Here is a 23973-nt window from a genome sequence, read left to right as displayed (position 1 = left end):
AGCTTATCATGTAACATATTAAAATAAGGGGAGAAAAACATATTTAAAGTTTAGTAATCGGTCCATCAACATAAAAACTGTCATTTGAAAAAGAATACATAATTCTTACTTGAAAGGCAACATTTTTTGCATGGATTTATAATTAGTTATTCCTGCTATATTTGTATCTCATCAAGTATTTCCCTCCAGGCTTCCTTCACTGAATTCCTTAATTATTGAGGAATTCTGGAAAAGACATCTTTTCTTAAGGGAGTATGTGTGTATTTATGTGTGTGTGCATGCACACTTGTGCACGTGCGTGTGTTCAGAGTCTCTTAAGAACCAGTGGTAGGTAGGAGAATAGGAGGAAGAGGATGTGGTCAGAGTCAAGGAACCAAGCAATATGCCTGCAGTCTCCAATCTGCGCACACACAAGGGTAGGCAGAGAACAGGAAAAGGAAGATATCAACACAAGTGGAACCGCAGCAATTTCTCTTCTCTGTGGATATCCAAGTGAACTTGGCCAGACTCTCCTTAAACCTCATCAGAGGAAAGACTGACATCTCTACACCTGCAGGCTCTAAACAATGATCCCCAGATGTCTCCCTTAGTGGAGGATTAGCTTGATGTGTTCACAATACCAAATTTGGCTAATACATCTCAACTGTGCTGTTTGTTGCTTCAGGCTTTCTCTTTTTCTATCGCAGCCTTTACCCACCTTCATCTCTCTCCTCCCATCTATCCTCCTCCTGTCCTCTTCACACTCAGGGAAAGCCAGGCTCCTACATCATGGAGAACAGGTGATCCATCTCACATGAACTTCCTGACTTCCAGCCTTCCCTGTCCCCACAAGCTCTCTGACATTCCACACAATACAAGAGTTAGCAGTCATCCTTCCGCTGATCCTCTGCCCTGCTTTGGCTCACTTCTCACATAAAGTCTCACTGAAGAGTCTTCCAAAATAAAGAGGACTGCATCTACTTTTTCTCAGCTCTGCCACTACTTCCCAAGGGCAAGTCGTCACCATTTCTGGCCCATATTACTGTGCACAAGCAGAAAGGTGTTGATCATAAAGACAATAACAGAAGGTGCTCATCTTAACTCAGGAAAGGGTCTTCTCCAGGATTCCAGAGGACTCGCTGTCCCCAGTGTTGGAAGGCATGAATGAATGAAGGATGAACTGTCTTTTGAAGAAATGACTAGAAGGAAGGAGGAAAATCATGATGCATCACAATACTAAGCACTCGCTACACACCAGGCTGTCTCCTGGACACCTTATTCAGGGTCAAAAGCAAATAGGTATTGACTCTGCTCTACATCTTTATATCTGTGCAAACTTGGTAAACTGACTTAACCTCAGTTTCAGTGCCCCACTTTCCTCGTCCACAAAAGAGGGATAATAAACCATGATTCCTAGAGTTACTATGTTCCATGGAGTTGTTATGAGGGTTAAATGAATTAACATGTAAGATGCTTAGATTTGCATCAGGCACCCAGAAAGCATTCGGTGACAAACCGTTAAATAAATACGAATACATTTTTAAAACACAGGCACACCTCCTGATCTTCCTCCTTTTTTACCCGTCGCTCGTTCTCAGTTCTTGGCTGCTCCCTTCTTCCCACGATGTCATAAGGTTGGGCTGCCCCAAGGCCTAATCCTTACTCCTCTATTGTGGTCTCTTCAGTATATATTTTCACTCCTTTGACAATCACGTCCAGCTTCATGGCTTCTAATACCAATTCTCTGCTAGTGGCCAGAGAGCCCCTTTCCTGAGCTCCAGACTCATAATATCTGCCTCATCCGTATCTCCGCTGTAGGTCTAATGGACACGCCTAATGCAGCATGCCCATAATTGAACTGACAATCTCCCCACCCCCACCTCTGCCATGCACAGACTTCCCCTTCTCAATTGAGGGCAAGTGCATCCTTCTAGCTGCTCAGGCCAAAACCCCTAGAGTCCTGAGTGACGCCTCTTTCCCTCACAACATGTCTAACCCATCAGGGAATCCCATAGGTTGCTCCATCAGAAAGTATTCTAGGATCTTACCACTTCTCACCAACTGAACTTCCACCAGCCTGGTCCTGCCTGGTGACTGCAGGGCTTCCATGCTGGATTCCCACATCCACCCTTTCCTCGCAACAGTCTATTGGCAACACAGTAGCCAGCGTGATCCTTTTACAAAGGAAGTCAGAACATATCAGGGATCTGCATGACACTTTCTAATGGTTCCCATTTCATGTGGAGAAGAGCCAAGCTTCATACACTGGCCTGCACGGCCCTGCGTGATGTTGGACTCCAGAACCTGCCTCACCTCATTCTCCTACACTCCACACCACACTCTGTGGCACTCCGCCCCACTGGCCAAGAGCACACTGCCTTCAGAACACACTTGATCCCTCAGCCCATTTGCCTGAGATGTTCTTGGGCTTAGCTAATTCCTCCACCTTCTGCATGCCTTTGCTCAAATCTCATTTTTCTTGCTGTTCCCTTTAATGACCATTTGATGTTGGAATTGTAGCATTTCCTCCACCACTTTACCCTCATCATGCTTGACTCCTTACTCTATCCTTATTATATAACAATTTTCACCTTCTAACATGCTCTGTGATTTACTTGTGTTTCTTGTCTAGTGCTACCAACCCCTCTGAAATGTAAGCTCTGCAGCAGGGACAGGGATCTTTATATGTTCTGGCTCCTAGAGCACTGCCTGGCACTTAGCAGGAGTCCAGTAAATATTTAATAAATGAATATCTGCAAAATATAATCTTCTAAGAGTTGGCATCTTAACCTAAAGAGATTGATTAGTTTGGAAAGTAGGGATCTGGACACAGGCCCGCCATACTTTCTGCCTCCCACTATTAAACGTGCATTCATCCTTTCCTCATTTCAGGGGAGTCACCGCTAGGCAGTCAACTCATGGGGGTCAAATAGCTGTTGGAAGGTCATATGCACAACTAGCATTTAACAAGTGCATTCGCTAAGTAAGAAAAATAATAAGCATTAGCAAGTGCAGTTCCTAAGTTTCCAGTCCCAAGATTAGAGCACTTAGTTTAGTTTCCTTAAATAATAATTTCTCTGTGTAGGCCAAGTGACCAAACTGGACTCTCTAAGGCCCCTCAACAATCTAGTGACATGAACCCAGACAGGAAATATCATTTTCCCTAGTAACTAACTACCAAAGTTTCAACACACCTTTGCTACTTTGCATCTTGTAAACAGAATACAATATTCTGAACAATATTTTTTGCCCTCCTGGTAAAAGGATTACTGTACTCACCAGAATGAAGACAGTAAAGAATATGACAACAATGGCAGCCGTAATAAACAGCTTTTTCCGAGGAAACACAGCAGCAGGAAGGAGAAACACTAGTGCAAAACAGATGGCACCTCGCAGTCCTCCATAGGCAATGATGAACTGATCCTTGAAGGTCAGGGGAATGGTCCGGAACCTATTAATGACCTGAGTCAGGACAAAGACACCTGCAAAGAAAGAAAACCCAAGAGGAAACAGACTGGGTGACTCCAGAATATGAAAACACATAGACTCATTTTCTGTGCTTCTGCAACAGGGACAAAGGATTTAAGAATAGGCCCCAATGTCTTTCCCCTTTTTCTCCATCTTGCTAGTAATACCAGGTTCTGGGTCTTTGATGTTGTTCCAGGATCATGGGTGAAAATGTGAAATCAGAGGAGACAAGACAAACTAATCTGACTTATAACAAAGGCATGAAGATACTCAGAGAAGAAAAGAATATATCAGGAAGGGGCGAGAAGAGCAAGAGAGAGAGAAGATGAAGAGGCCAATGAGGAAGGGAAGGGGAAGAGGAAGAGGCAGAGGAAGGTGAGAAGGAAGAGGAGGAAAAAGAGAAACGGGGACAAGGAAGAAGATAATAGGGAAGAGGAGGAAGGAAATGAGAAAGGAGAAGAAAAGGAAGAAGAGGAGGATGTAGGAGAGAAAAAGGTAAAGGAGGAAGAGGAAGAAGAGGAGGAAGAAGTAGGAAAGAAAGAAGAAGAAATTAAGCAGATAAAAACAGAAGCCTCAACAGCAGAAAGGGAGTGACAAAAGGAAAGTCCCATTCAATGAGTGAGTGTCACATATGTCCATTTAGCAAACAAGAACTCATTACCCAGGGCTCGCCAGATGAGGCAGAAGGCCAGGGTGAAGCAGACGAAGGCCCAGTTCCACTCGTGATTCTTGCCCACGGTGGACACTCCCATGAAGATGAAGATCAAGGTCTCGCTGACGCTGCTCAGCATCTTCATGAAGTACTTGATGGTCGTGTAGGATTTTTGAGATACATTTTCTTCCACATACTTATTCATAGTCATTGCACAAGCAGTGATTCTGAAAGACAAGATTCAGCTTCTCTTGAAACCTAACAATGATCCTAATCAGAATGCAAGAGATAGCACTTAAGAGCTAAATTATGGCTCTACTCTTCTGCCCAAGACTACAACATCATCGAATGATTTTTAGAGGTGAATGTGATTTGCATGTAAACCTTGGAAATCCTACAATCTCTGGAGGTCTTCTTTAGCAACCCTGGCTGAACTACTCTGCTCCGCCCAGCATTCTGGTCCCTCAATTCCCTTACCCCAGATTCATGCTTAAAGGTCTATGGACATCAACACCATCAGCTCTCCTTTCTGTATCTCAGATAAAACAAGTCCAAAATAAATTTGAAACTCATTATCTTTCTGTAAACTGATGTATTTTCCCACATATGCCCTGTTCCTCTATTATCTAAAATAAAATCCTAAACTTGAAAATGGGCTTGTATTAGACTTCTCTCCCTGTCACACCTCAGTAGCCCCCCGCCATATTATTGGTCCACAACTGTTTTCGATTCTTCATTCTGAATATCTCTTAGACCCACTCACTTCTTTTTGTCCTTAATTCTGAGTCTCATTTCTATGTATCTGTTATATCCACTTCTGGGAAATTCAAAAGGTTTTAACAGGCTCTGAGAATTCCGGAAGCAAAGAAACTCTTTTGCTTGTTCTCCCCAGTATTTCCAAAACTTTGAGACCACAGCGCCCTTTATTCCCACTCTTATGATATATACTGGAATATGGCACCTGTAGAAAAGGAAGGGCTCCAGGATCAGGTCTACACTCCTGAAGCTCTTCACACATTTCCCTCAGTGGAGAATTCCAGTTTCACATCTGCCTTCTCTCCACCTGGGCACACACCATGTGCCTCCGCTGTATGGAATTGCCCAACCTCGACTTGTTCTTTACTGTCTTCTTGCCTTGCTACACAAGTGGGTCTCTCTCTGTCAAGGACGCTACCCCTGATCAACTCAGATGCCACCCACAGAGGGGAATTTAGGATGAGCTTGGTGACAGCTCATGGTAGGTCCAGTCTAAGGAGACACAGTTACTATAAAGTACCAAAAGAATTTCATTACACAGGTCCTGTAGAATGAAACAGGAGGATGGGATTAGAGGGAGCCACCCTGCCTTCCACTAAGTGGTAACCATGCCATAAGCTGAATACTGATGATGATTTGCAATTTCCAGCATTCTCATAACTCCAGCACTACCGTGACCCTAGTTCAGCTCCCGCTACTCCCATCATGTGGTCCTCCTCACTCTGAGAAGACTTCTGCTGTCTTAAAGAAATCTGAAATTCTTATGTGAGCATAAGAATAGGTAGAAGAATGCAAACCTAAGCGTCCTCTGAAACCTAAACAGATAACTGCAAAGACCTCTCATTGCAAAGAACACATCTGTTGTTCACATGGAAAACAAATGCAGGTATATTTATTTTTGTGCCCCTTATGAAAACAAAACAAAGACTCCATCAATCTAAGGGCCATGCATTGAGCCACCATGTCACTGTCCCCAGTAAGTCAGTATCTCTTTTAGATTTCTGTAAGTGAAGAATGTATAATTTATGTGGTTTCCCAAAAGAAGGAATGACCTTATAAAATGTGGTAATAAAATTCAACAGCTATAAAACAGCTATAAACACATGGCAAAGCCTCGGAATAGTTGAAGACTCATATAAAAACAGTCAATCTTCAGAGAACCTTTAATTTGTGCCAGGTACTGTGCAAACATATTGAATGGATTATGTCAGTTAAACCTTATAACAAATTTATGAGCAAGTTCTATTATCATTCCTATGCTTACAAATGGGAGAACAAAGGCAGACAGAGGTTCAATTATGTAAGATTCCAGTGCTAATAAATGGTGGTGCCAGGGTATGAATCTGGGCAATCTGATTTAAAGACAGTACTGGGTCAGGCATGGTGGCTCACAACTGTCATCTCAGCACTTTAGGAGGCTGAGGCAAGAGGATCGCTTGGGCCCAGGAGTTTAAGTCCAGCCTACGCAAAATGAGACCTCGTCTCTACAGAAACAAAGCCAGCACTGTGGAGGACTTAATCCTCACCCTTTCCACATTCTCATTGAGCCCCACAATCTCTGATGGGAAGGAGGTCTTCCCTGCCCACCAAGCTGTGGCTTATCCTTTCTCAAGCACAAGACTGTTTGTATCCCTCTCCTGTGGCTGCTATAAGAAATAAGCACAAACTGAGTGGCTTCAAGCAATGCACATTTACCATCTTGCACTTCCAGAGGTCAGAAGTCCAAAATCACATGAGTGGGCTAACATCAAGATGGTGACAAAGCTTTTTCCTTCTGGAGGCTCTAGGGGAGAATCTGTCCCCTGCCTTCACTAGTTTCTAGAGCCACCTGCATTCCTTGGCTCTTGCCACATCCCTCTGATCTCTGCTTCCCTAGCCATATCTTCTCTGAGTCTGACTCTCCTACTCCCTCTCATAGGGGTTCTTATGATTATATCAAGGCCACCCAGATATTCCAATGGAATCTCCCCATCTCAGGATTCTCACCTAATCACATCCACAAAGTCGCGTTGGCCATAGAAGGTAACATATTAGCAGGTTCCAGGGATTAGGATGTGGACATCTTTGGGGACATCTTTGAGGCCACTATTCTACCCTTCCAGGTTACATTCTCCTCCCCTCAACTGTATCCTGAACCAAGTGCATGGCCCAGATGAACATGATCTCTGCTGCTTGCATGCAATTAGGTGACAGAAACTAATGGGAGCTCTGTCACACTGACTTGACGTGAAATCCTAGAACCTCCTCCAGCAGGCAATAGGAACTGGGAGAACAAGCTGGAAAGTGGCATCTGTCCCAGTAAGCCAATATCAGGCATCTTGCCAGCGCTCCCCCAGATACAAATCACTGGTTACCCACATTTCTGAAAATCTTCATCTTTCATATTTTGGCTTAATTTTTCTTTAACTAGACTTTAAAAAGTAAGATTTCTCCAATACAAAGTAATGAAGGCAATAGATTAGATTAAGAATCTGAATTATAACATGTTTTATATATATAAAAAAAGACATGTATACAGAAACACACACTAATGAGCCTTTCAAAAATGTTGCTTTTTTAGGTACTTCATGTAGTGGATAAAAATGTTGCCAGGTAGAAAATTTATAGTAAAAGTAATTTATAATGGACATATTGTTTTTTTAAATTCTCTAATCCTATACAAAAGATACTTCAAAAGGGTTTTATTATAAAGCACTTTAACTGATAGACAAATTTGGAAATAAATGAACACCAAAGTAGCCACTACCCAGCCTTCTCCAGTCACTTGTATTTTTTAAAGCAAAATGTCATCTATAGAGTGGAAACATCAGCGGTAGAGTTGATTCCTCATATTAACCCCATCCCCTTCTCTCCCTCTTGAGTTGATTGTTTTGAATCATTCAAAAATGTAACTTTAAAAGGCTGATGAATAGTGTTTTTCTAAACGTTCTAAACATTTCCCTCTGAAATTATGTTCCTATCATTCATTGGGCAAAAAGTAAACCATGCAGGCAAAAAGTAATCTCCAGTTTATTACATGAGCAATTTAACAATTTCTATTTAGAAACAATTAAAATATAGCTTTGGTGGCTGGGCACGGTGGCTCATGCCTGTAGTCCCAGCACTTTGGGAGGCCCAGGCAGGTGGATCACAAGGTCAGGAGAACGAAACCATCCTGGCTAACATGGTGAAACCCCATCTCTACTAAAAATAAAAAAAAATTAGCCAGGTGTGGTGGCAGGCACCTGTAGTCCCAGCTACTTGGGAGGCTGAGGCAGGAGAATGGCATGAACCCAGGAGGCAGAGCTTGCAGTGAGCTGAGATCGTGCCACTGCACTCCAGCCTGGGTGACAGAGCAAGACTCTGTCTCAAAAAAATATATATAGCTTTGGTGTAGGAATAAAACATGAATTAATTTAACATGAATGTCCATGGGATCATTTTCCATTGCTTTGTATCCTTAACACGATATCAAGAGTGATGCTCAGAGTAGCCAGACACCTTGCTGTAACTCAATGAAGTTTCCTACCAGCCTCAGTGAGACACTGAACAGGAAGAAAGAATGCCCTGGGTGGGTACCACAGGCCCTAGCATCTGGTAATGTCCTGTTCAGGAAGTCTGTGCATGTCTGTGGCACTGAGGCACCTGAGGGGCTGGGGGAAATACTCCCAAAGTTCCCATTCTGCCATATACAACTTGAGTCACCTGGCCTCTCAAGCAAAGGTCTGGAGGTGTTTTTATTGCAAAGAGATTTTTTTTGTTGTTGTTGCAGTGTACTCTGACCTGAAGTAAAACCACCTCACCTTCAAAAACATCAGAAGTATACAAACTACAAATGAGCTAGTCTGCCTTCCACTAGAGAGGTACAGGCAAAACGGCCTCTTATGGATAGAAAGAATGAGACCATCTCTGCCCACTCCACCAGGTCATCTTCTAGAGCTGAGAGTCATCACCATCACAGTATATACATATGAGTCTCTGTTTCTCTATAAAGGATCACAAGAAACTTACAGAGGTGGCGAATGATGCGATAGTATCGGACTGCCCTTGGCCTTACTGGGTTTGAAGTATGTGGCCAGGAGAGTCCTGGGGTACGATATCACATCACAGCATTATCACAGTGCCACCACACTATCGAGAGAGGAGATTTCTTCCTTCATCACATGAACGCATGAGGATTTCATGTCTGAAGTCCACAGCCTCATATCCTCATTCTGTGTCCTCAGTATGACATTGTCCCCAACAAAATGGTAGCCTAAATAGATTCTTAATATTATAGAAAATTCTGGTTAAGTTTCTTAATTCTAAAGCTTCAAAATAAAACTACTGGCCTTCAATATTCCTAGTACGCCCTTACTTTTATTAGCTCGTGTCACTGAATCATCTTCCCCCCCCCTTTCATGCATGTCTCTCTCTCTCTGTCTTTTTTAAATTTCCATACCTAGTTAATATGATTGAGAAGTGCAATTTAACATCAACCAACATTTTCTGAGCATCCATTCTGAGCCAAATTCTGTGCTGGGATCTAGGAAGGTGAAAGCAAGTAAGACTCAATTTCTGCCTTCAAGAGTTCACAGTCTGAGGGAAGAAACGGACACAAAGAGATCGTCGGAACACAACACTGTACATGCTAGAATGAGGAAAGGGAAGATGCTGTGGAAGTGCAGGACAGCAAAGGGTGACTTCTGCCACCAAAGAGGACATTTGAGCAACATCTTCATGGACAATCTCTCCTGTCAGGAAAAAGAGGAAGTGAGTAATTCAGGGAAAAGCAGCAGCCATATGCAAAGGCATAAAAGAAATAAGCAGGGTGGTGCATTCAGGAAACTGCCAAATGATTCTGTTCGCGGGAGGAGGGGAAGATGAAAATGTTAAGAGATGAGGATGCAAGAAGTTAGGGCTCAATGACACTGTTATACTGAACGCTTAGGAGTTTTAACTTTATAGGCTGGAGAGAAAAATGAGAAATTATAATTTCAGTCACATAATTAATGTCTATCTCCCCAACCTAACTGGACGCTCCATGAGGAAAAAGAAAAGTGTGGCCAATGCTTAGCATAGTGTCTGGCATGTATTTTGCATCAATGACTGCATGGATGAATCATTAATTGGAATGGTGGTGCAATACGAATATATTTGCTCTGTATCCATTGCCCATTTCGCATTCCAAAGCATGCCCAGATTTCGATAGGTCTCAGGCTCCATTCTGTAGGACAGTGTGGAGACGAGGCATGCACAGAATTCGCAGATGTACCCTGCTGTGTTATTATCCTGTACCACTTTAACATAAATGTGTGGTGATTATCACCAATTGAGAGACAGAGAAGGGAGAGCACTGTAATTAGTGGTTTTCTCCTACACCAGCAATTGAGGTTTTCTTTATCAGTATATCAATCAAAATACAGTGTAGGACAATTCAGGCCAGCTACAGACACTACCTCAAAAGAGTTTGTTGTTTTTTTTTTTTTTTTTTTCCTGGAGAGGGTGGGGTGAAAATAGACTTTCCTTTCTACTTAAATGATTTGTCATTTGACTAACTTCTGAATAGAAAATTCGAACAGATACTTTTTTTCTGTATTACTCCATGACTCCATTATTAACCTGCTTTCTACAGATATTTATTTCTTTTCTACCAGAATGTATGCTTTGAGACTATGGACTAATGCTTAGCATGGTCTGTGCCTATAGTGGTACCAAGTACAAGTTCAATTAATGCTTGCTAAGTCTAGTTTAATGAAGATCCAGAGTGCTTTATCTACAATCTGAACTGTGTAGAATTAACCAATTAAGCAAAATTATTTTGCTCCCATTCCATATGATATTAAAAAGTATGAATTCAATTGCAAGAAAATATCACCCAAATAATATTTGTATATTCTCAATTAAGGCTTTGCCAAATATGAAAGCATATTCCACTAATCAGTGCCAAGCCTATGCAACGATGAAGATCAATTAAAAAGCTTTTTCTGTATTGATTAAAGCCAGGTCTTGTGGTGACTCAGGGCACGTTGCATGCTCTCAGAATAAAGTGCTCACTCAAGTGAGGTAAATTAAATTATTCCAGGGCATGAAGGTACTATACAGTGAATTGCTTCTTCCAGAAAACCTGACAGCCAAGAGAAACAGAGTTTGACATACGAGAAAATGCAAACAACAATTGTTTTTAAAACAGGATCCAAGCATAAAAACTGAACTATCTTTTTTTTTAAACATCAAAAATGAAATGTAAATGGAAACTGTCATAAATCTTGGATTAATCATGAAGCCTTGTCCATTGCATACATTCTCTGCAACTTTTTTCTCCCGAAAAACTGCTTTCAATTCAATTCAACTAACGTTTAGAGACCACTTATGGGCACCAAAAGCAACTCTGGTTACGTGGAGAGAGAACATCCAAGGATCACAGCTCAATGTCGACAGCGTCATGAAGCACAGGTGTCAAGTGTCACATGGAGTCTACCCAGTCTAGCTGGGGAGTGTTAAGAAAAGCCTCAGAGAGGCAGGAAGATTGGACCAACATCTTGATGATGGAATTAAGGTTTTCCAGGTGGAGGACTCCTGGTCAGTGTTGGAGGTGAGCTACAGGTGGGGCCTGGGTATGTGAAACCCGCATGCAACAATCCTGCACCAGATACACACACACAGAATACTTCGTGGTTCTACATGAGTCCTGGAAACATCAGCATGAGTTGCTGCTTTCTGGAAGTTCTTACGGCTACTAGCAAGTATATTAGAGCAGTATGGTCTGTGGACCACGTGTAAATGTTGGAAAACTACAAATGCCTATGCCCCATCCAAGGCCTATATCAGAATCTCTGACTGAGGCCTGGGATTCTGTCCACGTAATGACATTCACAGGTGATTCCTAAACACATTAACGTTTAAGGACAGGAAATGGGAGTATAGGCAGAGGGTTCCAAAGAGGAAGGAGAAATGAGAAAAAAGAGCTGAAATTTGGGTCATTTTATTTAAAGTTGTATGGGAGGGTGAGCATAAGGGTTAACATGGGATTTGAGGAGTAATGTGGATTTAACTACATTTGCCAACTATTCTTCCTTCCCTGTCTCTCAGTTTTTATGACTTGGATCTAGGTGCAGGTCCCTGTGTTCTCTTGCCTAGACTGGTTAGTGTGCAGGCATCTTCACATATTTCTTTTTCCTGTCTGAGTCTCTACTTAGGTACCTTATCCCTGCTGACAGCAGCATTTCCTGATCCTCCTCCTTAATCAAGGATTCCTCAGCCCTAGGGCAACCAGTCAGACTGGGGCCATGACCTACAGCTTTCACCCAGAGTACCATGAAAACTTTAATAGTTGTAAGCGTCATGGTGTAAAAAAGTTTTGGAAGCACTCTGATCATGTATTTATCATAAAACAGAAATACAATTGTGTCACTTCTCCTTAAAGATTCCAAAGCCTCTCACCTGCCTATAGCACACAACAGGTCAGGCAAGACCAGGGGCCCCTCCTTCTCACCAACCTAGAGTTCAGTTCACCTTGGAGCCTTCAGTTACACCTCTGCCTCTACCCAAAATGTCCCTCTTTTCGTCAATGAGGCTTCAACCCAAGCATCATCAACATGACCATCCCAGTATACTTTACTATACAGGATTGAGCTTTCCTTGCTAACTTGTAGTCAACACAGATTGGGATGGCAGTCTGACTCAAAGTGAGTTTGAGTTCACTGCCTTGTTCTGGCAACAAACCCTACTTCTCATGTCACAGGGCTGGTCATGTGACACAGTCTGATCCCATGACAGTTCTCCAAACCCCAGGGCCAATCACAGTGCTTGCTCTGAAATGTTTTCTAACAGGACCTGGCAGGGTAGATCTCACTTTACTCTTCAGTGACAGAGTTGCAGAGATATAAAACTTGATTTGTCTGTGACCCCGGTTTCATGCTTTGGAAATGACTAACCAACTAAAAGGAAGCCTTCTCACGAAGGGACAGAAAGTTAACAGAGAGAAGTACTTAGGCAGACATAGGAGTCCCTTGTCCTATCACCCTAAGGCCAAATCCCACCGATCCTCTCAAAAATGTACTTATTTACATGAGCCAGGAAATCCCTCCTTTCTGACTTAAACTGGTTTGAGTTTGGCTTCCTTCATTAACACAGAGCTTCACTCTATTGTTTCAGCCAGGCTCCTGACTACAAAAATGCCTGGTGACTCAAGGTACATCAAATAACGGGGGATTAACAGTGAGGACACAAGTGGAAAGACAGAATCGGGGCCACTTGGCCAGGTGCCCTGGGAATACTGACAAAGTCAGACCTCATGTTTGATTGAGGTAAGGGAAGTGGCAGCAGCAGGAGCGAGTACATAAGAGAAATGCTACAGCATCAAGAGGAGCTGCAGGCAGCCTCTCCTCACCCCAGAAGCCAACACAGGAGGGCCTGGGGTTCACACCAGGCCAGTGTCCTCCCCTGTCCAGAGAATTGCTCAGAAGTAAACTGAGGTTTGTTCAAGCAAGGAGAAAGAATAATGGATTCTCCTTGGGACACATATCATGTCAAGGAAGAGCCAACCTTAACCTCCATAGCTGTATTCCTGGCTCTAACCTCCTCACACAGGGGCCAAAACACTGATTTAATCCATGTGTCCAAGCATGTCATATTCGGGAGTACTAGCTGGGTGCTAAGTATACATTTCATTTCAGTTTTTCTGAAAAAAATTTTATTAAAAAAGAAAAAGTATTTATTTCTCAGCAATTATACATTTCTGACTTATTATCTTGTTTTACATTTTGGCCTACACATTACCAGAAAGTAATATCATTTCCTACAATATTCTTGAAATACAGGCCAGAAGGGATATCATCATTTTTAAAAAATAAACATAAAGGACAGTCAAGAAACAGTCCAAAAAGCAAAGTGATGGCAGCATTTTCAGTTACACAAAAATATCCACTCTTCAAATAGATTTGGAAGAATCAGTTCTTAATTCGGGAGCAAATTGTTAAAGTTTTGTGTAACTTAAAGTTGGCAAGGAAATATCAACTTTTTTCTTGTCTAAAGGATACTTCTAAAATCTACCCTGTTACCTGCACTGAAGGAGAAAAGCAATGGTATTATTCATCCTAATAACCAAAAAAACAATATCAATATCCTATCTTTTTAGCTAAATATTCTAAGAATGCAGTGAATTGATTTTCATAAGCCAGTCAAGTACAGCATCTATTGGATTTATTATGCATTGTACCAATTTTTCCTAGAAAATAAGTATTTTCTGCTTGTGTTTCACTTAAACTTATATAAGTACCTGATATATTAATTATTCCTTTAGTACCCTGACCACTTGATAAACACCAGAAGACGCCGTGACACAGGTGACAAGTTGAGGGAAGACTGACTGGCTTCATAATGTATTCCTGATAATCTTCAAGAATGGAATACATAATCTTACTTAGCATGAGTTTTGTTTGTTTGATTTTTTTCTCCATCAAAAATCAATATCTTTTGACATTAGATAGAGTAAAGACCTATAGACCTTAATATAGAGGCTCTATTGATCTTCAGTCAGTCTGCAGAGTAAATACAGATAAAAACAGAGATGAAAACAATGTCTTTAATGTTGTTTTACCTCTAAGAAGATGAGGCAAGAAAATATAATGTTTCGAATACTGACTATTATCTAAGTTTACAAATTCAATTTGCAAAATATATACATTATCTCAACCCAGGGAATCTGTTTTAAAGTACGTTGCTCATTCCTGCAGGAGCCACAGCTTTCCCTCCCACTTTAGATTTTGAGGATGTTTATATCCAAACCCCCAAACGTGGACCTAGGGAAACATTTTTCATTTTCACAAGGTGGCTTTAATTTGACATCTTAATTATCACAAGCCACTTCAGAAGGACCTCCAACTTCCCTTCAGCCTCTCCTTCCTTATTTTCTTTCTAAACTTCCCCATTCTCAAAGAAATGTTCTTTATAAAGAGCACAGTTATCATGAGAGCAGGGAGAGCATTTCTCTTTCATTCCTCCCATCTTTTCATGACGTATTTTTTTACCTTATCAAAAGGAATAAAACATATGTCACCAAGTCTTCAAATATCCAAGTAGAAAACACTAGTGGTGAGCACGACAGAACAGCAGTGCTAGTAGGAATCATCGGAGCTGTATATGTAATCTGCAGTTTCCTAGTATTCGCAGCGAAAGACATGAAAAGAAACTGAACGTAATTTTCAGAACATATTTATGTAACTCAACATGTCTAATACATTGTCATTTCAACATCAAATCAGTATAGAAATTACTAATGAGATATTCTAGAATCCGTTTTTTCCTACTCAGTCTTAAAAATCTGCTGTGTATTTTTTAATTTTTATTTATTTATTTTATTTTATTTTATATTTATTTATTTATTTATTTATTGAGATGGAGTCTTGCTCTGTTGCCCAGGCTGTAGTGCAGTGGCGCAATCTTGGCTCACTGCAACCTCCACCTCCCGGATTCAAACGATTCTCCTACCTCAGCCTCCCGAGTATCAGCTGGGATTACAGCCACCCACCACCATGCCCGGCTAATTTTTGTATTTTCAGTAGAGACGGGATTTCGGCATGTTTTCCAGGCTGGTCTCAAACTCCTGACCTCGAGTTATCCACCTGCCCCGGCCTCCCAGAGTGCTGGGATTACAAGCGTGAGCCACCGCACCCAGCCTCTGCTGTGTATTTTAAACTTACAACACAACTCAATTCTACTTTCAAGTGCTCAGAAGCCACACGAGGCTGGTGGCCACCCTATTGGGCAGGACCGAGGAAAGAAGTGACAGCTTACTATTTTTGTTCCTCCTTCAAAGAACCAAGCAAATGCTGGGGTTCATCTATTGAATCTACTAAATTAAACAGTTTAAACCATAAACATAAATACAAATAATTTCATGAATTGTTTACATGTCTCTAGGTTAAGGTTTATAATTTCCAATTCCTTTCTGTCTTTACTCGTCTTACACTACAGTTCAGGCAAAGTTATACAATAGAAAATAAAAGATAATCATAAGCTTTTTGTTGCTTTCTTTGTTTTTCCTTTTTCCTGAATATATCCAAGAAATTAAGGGGTATATGCATTGTTTTTGTATCACTTAATTTCTAGCATCATTTTCCTACCTTTCCTCCTCCCACTCCAGCCTTATTTATGTTTGGGGTGGTCATACCAGATTTTGAAGTGGTCAGTCTTGGCCAGTCAGAACTATCAGTGAAAGTGTACACTATAATTAAAAGTAAAACTATTTTTGTCAAGGCGGTGTAAGGTACAATGACCCAGTGAGAAAAGAGGAAACAGGGAGCCAGAGATCTAAGGCTCTAGTCTTGATTCCCCACTTCCTTCTTTGTAAACTCTCTTCCTGCTCTTCTTTACATTTCAGGACATTGAGATGAGGATCAGTTGGCATCATGTGTTTGAAAGCATGTTATAAACATGATGCATCACATAATGTTTTATGAATGTCCTACAATGTCATGTGTTTATTATTTTTAATCTTTGTGAACACAAGTCAACATGTTGAACCAGTTATTCTGGCATCTAGGGCTATGGTTTAACACTCTTGGATCTTGAAGAGATGGTCTCCTAAATGCTACAAAGTGTGGGTAAACCAAGAAGCACTAGGATAGGCAAAAAAAAAAAAAAAAAAAAGGCATGCTTTCCTATTTTTTCTCAAAATGTTAAACAGATGACAATTATCAGCTCCTACAAAGAAAACGGATGAAAAGAGCATATGATCTTCACACCTTTACCAGTGACTACTTCAGTCCAGCAAGCTGGAGCTACTCCTGGATTTCATTCCTAGACCTAGCATTCTGGAAATTCCCGTTACAAATGTACTTATTTACAAATTTGCATGGGATGTGCTGGGGTTTTTTTGGTGAGGGGAGGGGATGTTGCACATAAACAGGACTGACCTGGTAACTGGGGATGCAGGGTCAGGTCTCATTCTCCACTGAGTCATCTGACAGCCATGTTTTGTCCATCTGGGCCTTGATTTATTTATTCATAAGAATGAAACTAATCACCATATTCTACTTTCTTTGCAATAATGCTACTGGAATAATTAGCAATAAATAGTAAATACTTAGAAAGTACCCTTAAGGAAAGAAATACTAAGGAATTATTAATCCATCACAGCAGAACTAAAAAATATTGGCCACGGCCAGGGGCAGTGGCTCACACCTGTAATCCCAGCACTTTGGGAGGCCAAGGTGGGTGGGTCACAAAATCAGGAGATCGAGACCATCCTGGCTAACATGGTGAAATCCCATCTCTACTAAAAGTACAAAAAAAAATTAGCTGGGTGTGGTTGCGGGGGCCCGTAGTCCCAGCTACTTGGGAGGCTGAGGTGAGAGAGTGGCGCGAACCCAGGAGGCAGAGGTTGCAGTGAGCTGAGATCGTGCCACTGCACTCCAGCCTGGGTGACAAAGCGAGACTCCATTTCAAAAAATAAAAATAAAAATAAAATATTAAAAAATGGGCACTTACTCTCCTATCTGAAGGAGGAGTTAGCCATTTTCAAAATTTGCTGCTGTGGAGGCCAAGTACACCCTTCCCTCTTCAGGTCAGTGTGTTTCCAATGTCCCACTTATTAGAGCCCAGGAAACTGTGTAGGGTAGAAGGGGAGGATCAGAAAGGGGTCTGAAATCCAAAAGGGGGTAACAAACTTTGGCTTAAGTTGATTTCTATAATGGCTCTGAATCTTGGTGATCAGTTTATCCAACCATTAGCGTCCTTAGGTAAAGAAAGTAAAATGAGGTCAAATACACCATTGTCCATAGGAATCATCAGTGCTTTGACTCTGAGCATTTTTCTGAATCTAAAGTTCAAAACACATGAGTCAAGGCAGGAATTTCTAAAATCAATAACTATTAGTCACCTCTCATGCCCTGCTATAGTGCTTTGATACTCAAAAGGGTCCAGCGCTATTGATATGTGAAGCTTCTGGTTTAAAGGATGACGGAAACTTTCCCTTAACTCTATTTCTGGTGCTGTGGAAACTGAAACACACACGTATGCACACACACACACACACACACATACACATTTCTCTATTGCCACAATTTATTCCAGTATAGAAATGAGTAGAAGAATGTTAGAAAACAGGGAATTGCATTTACCCTGTTAGTGTTTGAGTCTAAAACCCTTCTGAATATACAATAAAACATAAGTGTAAATCATTCCTTAACATTAAATTAGGTTTTGGGGTATTAGGAAGGACCACAAAGGGGAAACCAAATTTAAGACTGCTCAGAAGACATCTCTCCAAATATTTTGTAAGACAGAAGAAGACTTCACCTCATTATTTAATTTACTTGTCAGTAAAAAGCCTATAAAACCACAGTCTTATGATAAAGTTAAATAGCAGGAACAGTAGACTTTCACCATCTTTCCAAAGAAATCAAGATACTGAAATCCTGTCCAGCGCTTTCCTCTAAAAGCTTCCTTGCTTTTTTTTTTTTTTTTTTTTTTGGAGACGGAGTCTAGCTCTGTCGCCCAGCTGGAGTGCAGTGGCACGATCTCGGCTCACTGCAAGCTCCGCCTCCCGGGTTTACGCCATTCTCCTGCCTCAGCCTCCCGAGTAGCTGGGACTACAGGCGCCCGCCATCTCGCCCGGCTAGTTTTTTGTATTTTTTTTAGTAGAGACGGGGTTTCACCGTGTAGCTCAGGATGGTCTCGATCTCCTGACCTCGTCATCCACCCGTCTCGGCCTCCCAAAGTGCTGGGATTACAGGCTTGAGCCACCGCGCCCGGCCGCTTCCTTGCATTTTTAACCCAAACCAAAATCTTCTGTTACTCAGAAGATTGTTTCTTTTTCATTAGATTCATCTAGTAACTACCTGCTTATAAAGTAAGTGACATCCTTCTAGAACAGGCTGCCCAAGAGTCAGCAAAGCTAATGTAGAGGGTTACAGGCCCTGAAAGGCAACATGAAGAGGACAGGAGAAGGAAGGATGGATGGAAGAAGGTGGAGGAGGGAGAGATGGAGGAGAGCAGGCAAAACTCAGGAAAGCCAAGTTTCACAACTGGGTTACAAATCATTACAGAGGCAATTTAATCTTTCTGCCCGCCCAGCAGCTGCCTATCCTATCTGCCTAGTTTCTTTTCTCAGGAGCTGCCCATTTCTCTTAAGAAAACAAGGGAAAGTCCTGAACATTCTCCGTATGTCAGGTGCCTTCACTCCCATTAACCTTAAAATTGGTTTATAAATGGTAGAAGAGAGTGTGCAATTAGTACAAAGTATGATAGGAATTTCTAAACTCGGTACAATTTAAGCCCAGAAAAAATGACTAGTTATGTAAAAGAGGTGTGTGTAGATATGCATTTTAATTGCATCATTATGCTGTATCCCCTGGACCAAAGTATATACAGTAATTACACACAAAGTGCACATAATGCACTTTAGAGCGGGGCAGGGCATGCACATCTGTGATCTACAGCGTAAGGAAGCAACACACACGGTCAGGTTTTGAATGGCATACTAATTACCCCACATTAGAAAAGAGGGTATCACTTCTGAGAAGAAACATACCCCAATGTGAATGTGTACCTGCATTTGTCATGACAGAATAATGGGTACACATGGCAATTTTGATGCAAAAATGCTTCTATCACCGGTAATATCTTATTTAAGGACCCATATTATTTCGGTATACTTTGAGCAATGACAATATTAGTTTTTTTATTTTTTATTTTTTTGAGACCGAGTCTCAATCTGTTGTCTGGGGTGGAGTGCAGTGGTGTGATCTTGGCTCACTGCAATCTCCGCCTCCCAGTTCAAGTGATTCTCCTGCTTCAGCCTCCTGAGTAGCTGGGATTACAGACACGCACCACCATGCTGGGCTAATTTTTGTATTTTTTTAGTAGAGACAGGGTTTCGCCATGCTGGCCAGGCTGGTCTCAAAACTCCTGACCTCAAGTAATCCACCCACCTCATCCTCCCAAAGTGCTGGGATTAAAGGCATGAGCCACTGCACCTGGCCAATGACAATATTAGTTTAAATGTAATAAAAACATTTCCTCTACACTAAGTTGTCAAGAAAATCTTCAGTTTGAAGTTGGAAACAAAGGCCCACAAACCACAGCAGAGAATTACCTGTGCTATTTATCAGGAATATGTGGCCCTATTTGTCTCTTACTTCTGAATTAGTAATAAGTAAACCTGTAGCATAAGTAAACCTGTGATCCCATCTTCACAAGAGGCCAGTGACTTGATATAGCATAGGCCTTCCAAACCTTCCATCGCCGACATCAGGGATGCACCAGGATTCCCACCCATCCAATTCTTCAACTTCCCCCCATATGCTGGATCTTCAAGAACCCCAATTCCTGCCTGCGAACATCTGGCAAACTGACAAATTTACATAGCTCCTTTGTGGGTTCTAGAACTTTTACATATACTCAGACTTGCAATGCAATTCAAGGTTCTCATACCCTGACTCTCGCTAGAACAACACTGCTGGAAACTAGATACTAAGTCCCTCCCCTACACTCTTTTTAGAGACCTTGTAACTAGTTGGTCATACGTTTTCAATGACACTGGCCAAAGAACACTGAGGAAACTGGAAGTCATACAAATGATATGAATAGCAACCAGGAAGACATGGAACATTACTGGGTCAAACTAGATTAATGCGTTGCTTTATTTAGGTTTCTCTGTGAAACAGAAAACCACCCAACGTGTAACTCAGGGCTTTCATGACCCCAGGTTCCACTCTCTTTGTGTAGGGGGTCTTTGACTTCCTCTACCACCAACCTCATCTGCTTCTGATACAGACGTGCTGATAAACGGCAAAAGTCAAACTAGCCCCCAATGAAACAATCATCTTAATCAGAATGGAAGAGAAAATTTCAGGAAGATCTAGGCTTATGCTTATAGCTGCAAAATTCTAAATATGTATGGCAGGTCCTAGCATTTAGCCTAGTGCATATGGAGCTGTAAATGCATATTTGTCAAAGTAAAAAGAAAAAAAATGTAAAAGCATTCCATTACTAAGTATTTCTCAATGATCGTATACAGGGTCTTACCATAATAGAATAGAAGCTTGTTTTTGGAAGCTACAAAAACATCCACACCCAGTGAGCAGCCTCCTTCAAAGTGATCCTCCAAATGCTAAAATAGGATTCAAACTCCATCATTCGTCAGCCTACTTGTCTAACTTCTCAAACACTTCCTTCAGAACCAGTTAGTGCATGAGACACTAACCATATCTTTAGTAAATAAATAATTCCTGGCTTTAAACATTTCCTGCTTTATAATCCTGCATCTTTGTTTAAACAGCTAAACTGAAATTGCGTGGTCACAACTCTTATTTTGCTTTGAATGACTAAGCTGTTATCCCAAATCAAATCTACCATTCAAAGTATTTCTCTGACTAAGGTTATGCCAATGAATATCCATGAGCCATTCCAGAGCTCCAAGAGCAGCTTGGGATGTGACTTTGTTGGAATAAGCTTATAGGTTCCCACATGGACTACCCTGATTGGGCATCAAACTCATACAATTCTTGGTGCCTGCCCTGACCAAGATCCACCCCAACAGTTTACTGTCATATTTCATGAGACCCATAAGAATGTTTAAGCAGCTTTCTATCTGAGCAACAAATCATGGTAGCATAAGTTTTGCTGATATATATTTCCATTTCTTTGTAACAAAATGTAAGAAAATCTTTTTTTTTTTTTTTTTTTTTTTGAGATGGAGTCTCGCTGTGTCATCCAGGCTGGAGTGCAGTGGCACAATCTCGGCTAACTGCAAGCTCCGCCTCCCAGGTTCACGCCACCTCCTGCCTCAGCCTCCTGAGTAGCTGGGACTACAGGTGCCCACCACCACGCCCGACTAACTTTTTGTGCTTTTAGTAGAGATGGGGTTTCACCGTGTTAGCCAGGATGGTCTCAATCTCCTGACCTTGTGATCCACCCGCCTCGGCATCCCAAAGTGCTGGGATTACAGGCGGAAGCCACCGCATCTGACCGAAAAATCTATTTTTAATTATTCTTAAAAGAATAAGAAAACCTAGTGTTTCATATAACTTATTCAACTTTAATATCTTAGCTGAGAATGCATGCATTCAATGAAATGTCATCATCGAGCACTTTTAACAAAGAATTACTTACGCCATGATGCCCGAGAGGTGAAACATTTCGGCTGTGATGTAGGACAAATAACTGTACAGGAAAACAAAGAGTGGCTCGATCACTCGGATATTATGGGTGAATCGAGTAGTAAATGCCGCTATAAAGCCCAGGAAGATGCCAATCAGCACCCCACCGATTCCCACAACAAAGAAGTTCGCGATTCCTGCAAACACATCAATGGTCTCAATGGTTTTCATCTGGCAAAACGACTTGAACAAGTTGTACAGGACCTGCAGGAAAAAGAAAACACCTTGTCAAGACCCTTTCCAATTTCCCCATTATCACTCTGGGCACAAACACATCTACCTGGCCTTCTAATAAGGACATTTCTTCTGTGTACCCAAGTAGGAAAGTGACCATCATTGTGTATTCGTTTGTCTCATATTTTAATACCATAGCTTTAAACTAACCAAAAAAACCTTTCAATAAAAGTGAGTTGTCAGGGAATTTATTTCTAAAAGTAAGGGAGAGGCAATTTCAAAGTCATTGCATAACTTATTCCCAAAACATTATTTTTTCCAGATATCATCTGAAAGATTATTTTAAAATATTTGTTTGCCATCCAGCACACCCAGCTCATGTTACCATTGCTTGGTAAGTAATATGACAGCGAGAAAGCTTATCAGTGCTGCTGTGAACACATTTACCTTATAAGGTCCTATTGTGGAACCACATGACAGAAGGGACTCACGCATCAGGACAGGTACCCAGGATGAGTCAGTCATCCTCCCAGGTCACCAGTTCCTCACTCCACACTCCACCTCCTCCCCCACCCACACATACATGTCTGGTGTAACTGAGACACACCCAAAGGAATTTTCTTCAAGCAAAGAGGCAGCAAACTCGTGTGTGTGTGTGTGTGTGTGTGTGTGTGTGTGTGTGCGCGGGCGCATCTGCCTAGGTTTTCTTATTCCTTAAGAATAATTTAAAATAGATTTATCTTACATTTTGTTACAAAGAAATGGAAATACACATCAGCAAAACTTCAGGCTATAATGAGAGTGCTCTGTTGTTCTTTTTTCTTTTTTTTCTTTTTTTTTCTTTTTTTGAGTCTCTGTCACTCAGGCTGGAGTGCAGTGGCGTGATCTTGATCTCACTGCAACCTCTGCCTCTCGGGTTCAAGCCATTCTCCTGCCTCAGCCTCCAAAGTAGCTGAGATTACAGGCAGGCGCCACCACCCCCGGCTAATTTTTGTAATTTTAGTAGAGATGGGGCGGGGGGGGGGTCTCACCATGTTGACCAGGCTGGTCTCGAACTCCTGACCCCAAGAGATCCACCTGCCTTGGCCTCCCAAAGTGCTAGGATTACAGGCATGAGTCACCACGCCCAGCCTGTTGTTTCGTTCTTTACATAGTCTTGGTTTAGTGAAGCCTTCAAAAATGCCAGGTACTTCATGTCTGCTGGACAATATGCTTTCAACTTGTGCCTAGGGCCACTGACCGAACTGAAATGGAAAGTCATGGCTGCAGACCCACCACTTTCTCTTCACAAAATAAGCGAGTCAAACACCAGCCAACCAGGTGGCCTGCTTCTTTTTCACTTGATATTTACAACTCTGGGAGCACCTGTAATCTCCAGGAAAACCGACTGATAAGGACGTTAGGGAGAAAGGCCATGCTACACCCTCATTTGGAGTCTGAGAAACTCAAAACTGATCCCGTTTGTTCAAGGTCAAATGACACAAAATGTCAGAGGCAATATTAGCATCCAAGACTCCTGACCTCCTGATTAAGTGGTTCAAGGTTCAATCATGGGAGAATGAAGTCATACTGCCTGGTAAGCAGTGTGCGGCCTGGCCAATGCCATCTCACTTTTTCTGCTTCACTTTATGGTCGTAGCCTACCACAATATGGGTTTATATGTTATTCTTTCCTCCTTTCTACTTGATTATAAGCTTCTTGTGATCAGTCAACACCTTATTACAATTTACATCTTCCACGTTGCCTAGTAGATGACAATAAATGTCTGTTGGCTTTGAAAAATAGTGGATTATTCCCTAGGACACAGTGAACTTTTCCTTT

The 23973-nt window shown here is 41.6% G+C and overlaps 1 protein-coding gene across 1 annotated transcript in view; it reads right to left on the bottom strand.

Annotated features, from left to right (window-relative positions):
* The window catches only part of SLC9A2 (solute carrier family 9, subfamily A (NHE2, cation proton antiporter 2), member 2), a 103159-nt gene that overhangs the window by 31498 nt on the left and 47688 nt on the right, over positions 1 to 23973 (bottom strand). The window contains exons 3-5 of the mRNA XM_011956613.1: positions 21932 to 22182; positions 4109 to 4326; positions 3259 to 3461 (exon numbers count right to left, since the gene is read on the bottom strand). Coding sequence (XP_011812003.1) covers positions 3259 to 3461; positions 4109 to 4326; positions 21932 to 22182 — 672 coding nt within the window. The remainder of the gene's footprint in view (positions 1 to 3258; positions 3462 to 4108; positions 4327 to 21931; positions 22183 to 23973) is intronic.

This window comes from Colobus angolensis, unplaced genomic scaffold (assembly GCF_000951035.1).
Source record: "Colobus angolensis palliatus isolate OR3802 unplaced genomic scaffold, Cang.pa_1.0 Scaffold42, whole genome shotgun sequence".
Lineage (NCBI taxonomy): Eukaryota > Metazoa > Chordata > Mammalia > Primates > Cercopithecidae > Colobus > Colobus angolensis.
The sequence above is the reverse complement of the archived record's forward strand: the minus strand, read 5'-3'. Positions and strand labels throughout refer to the sequence as shown.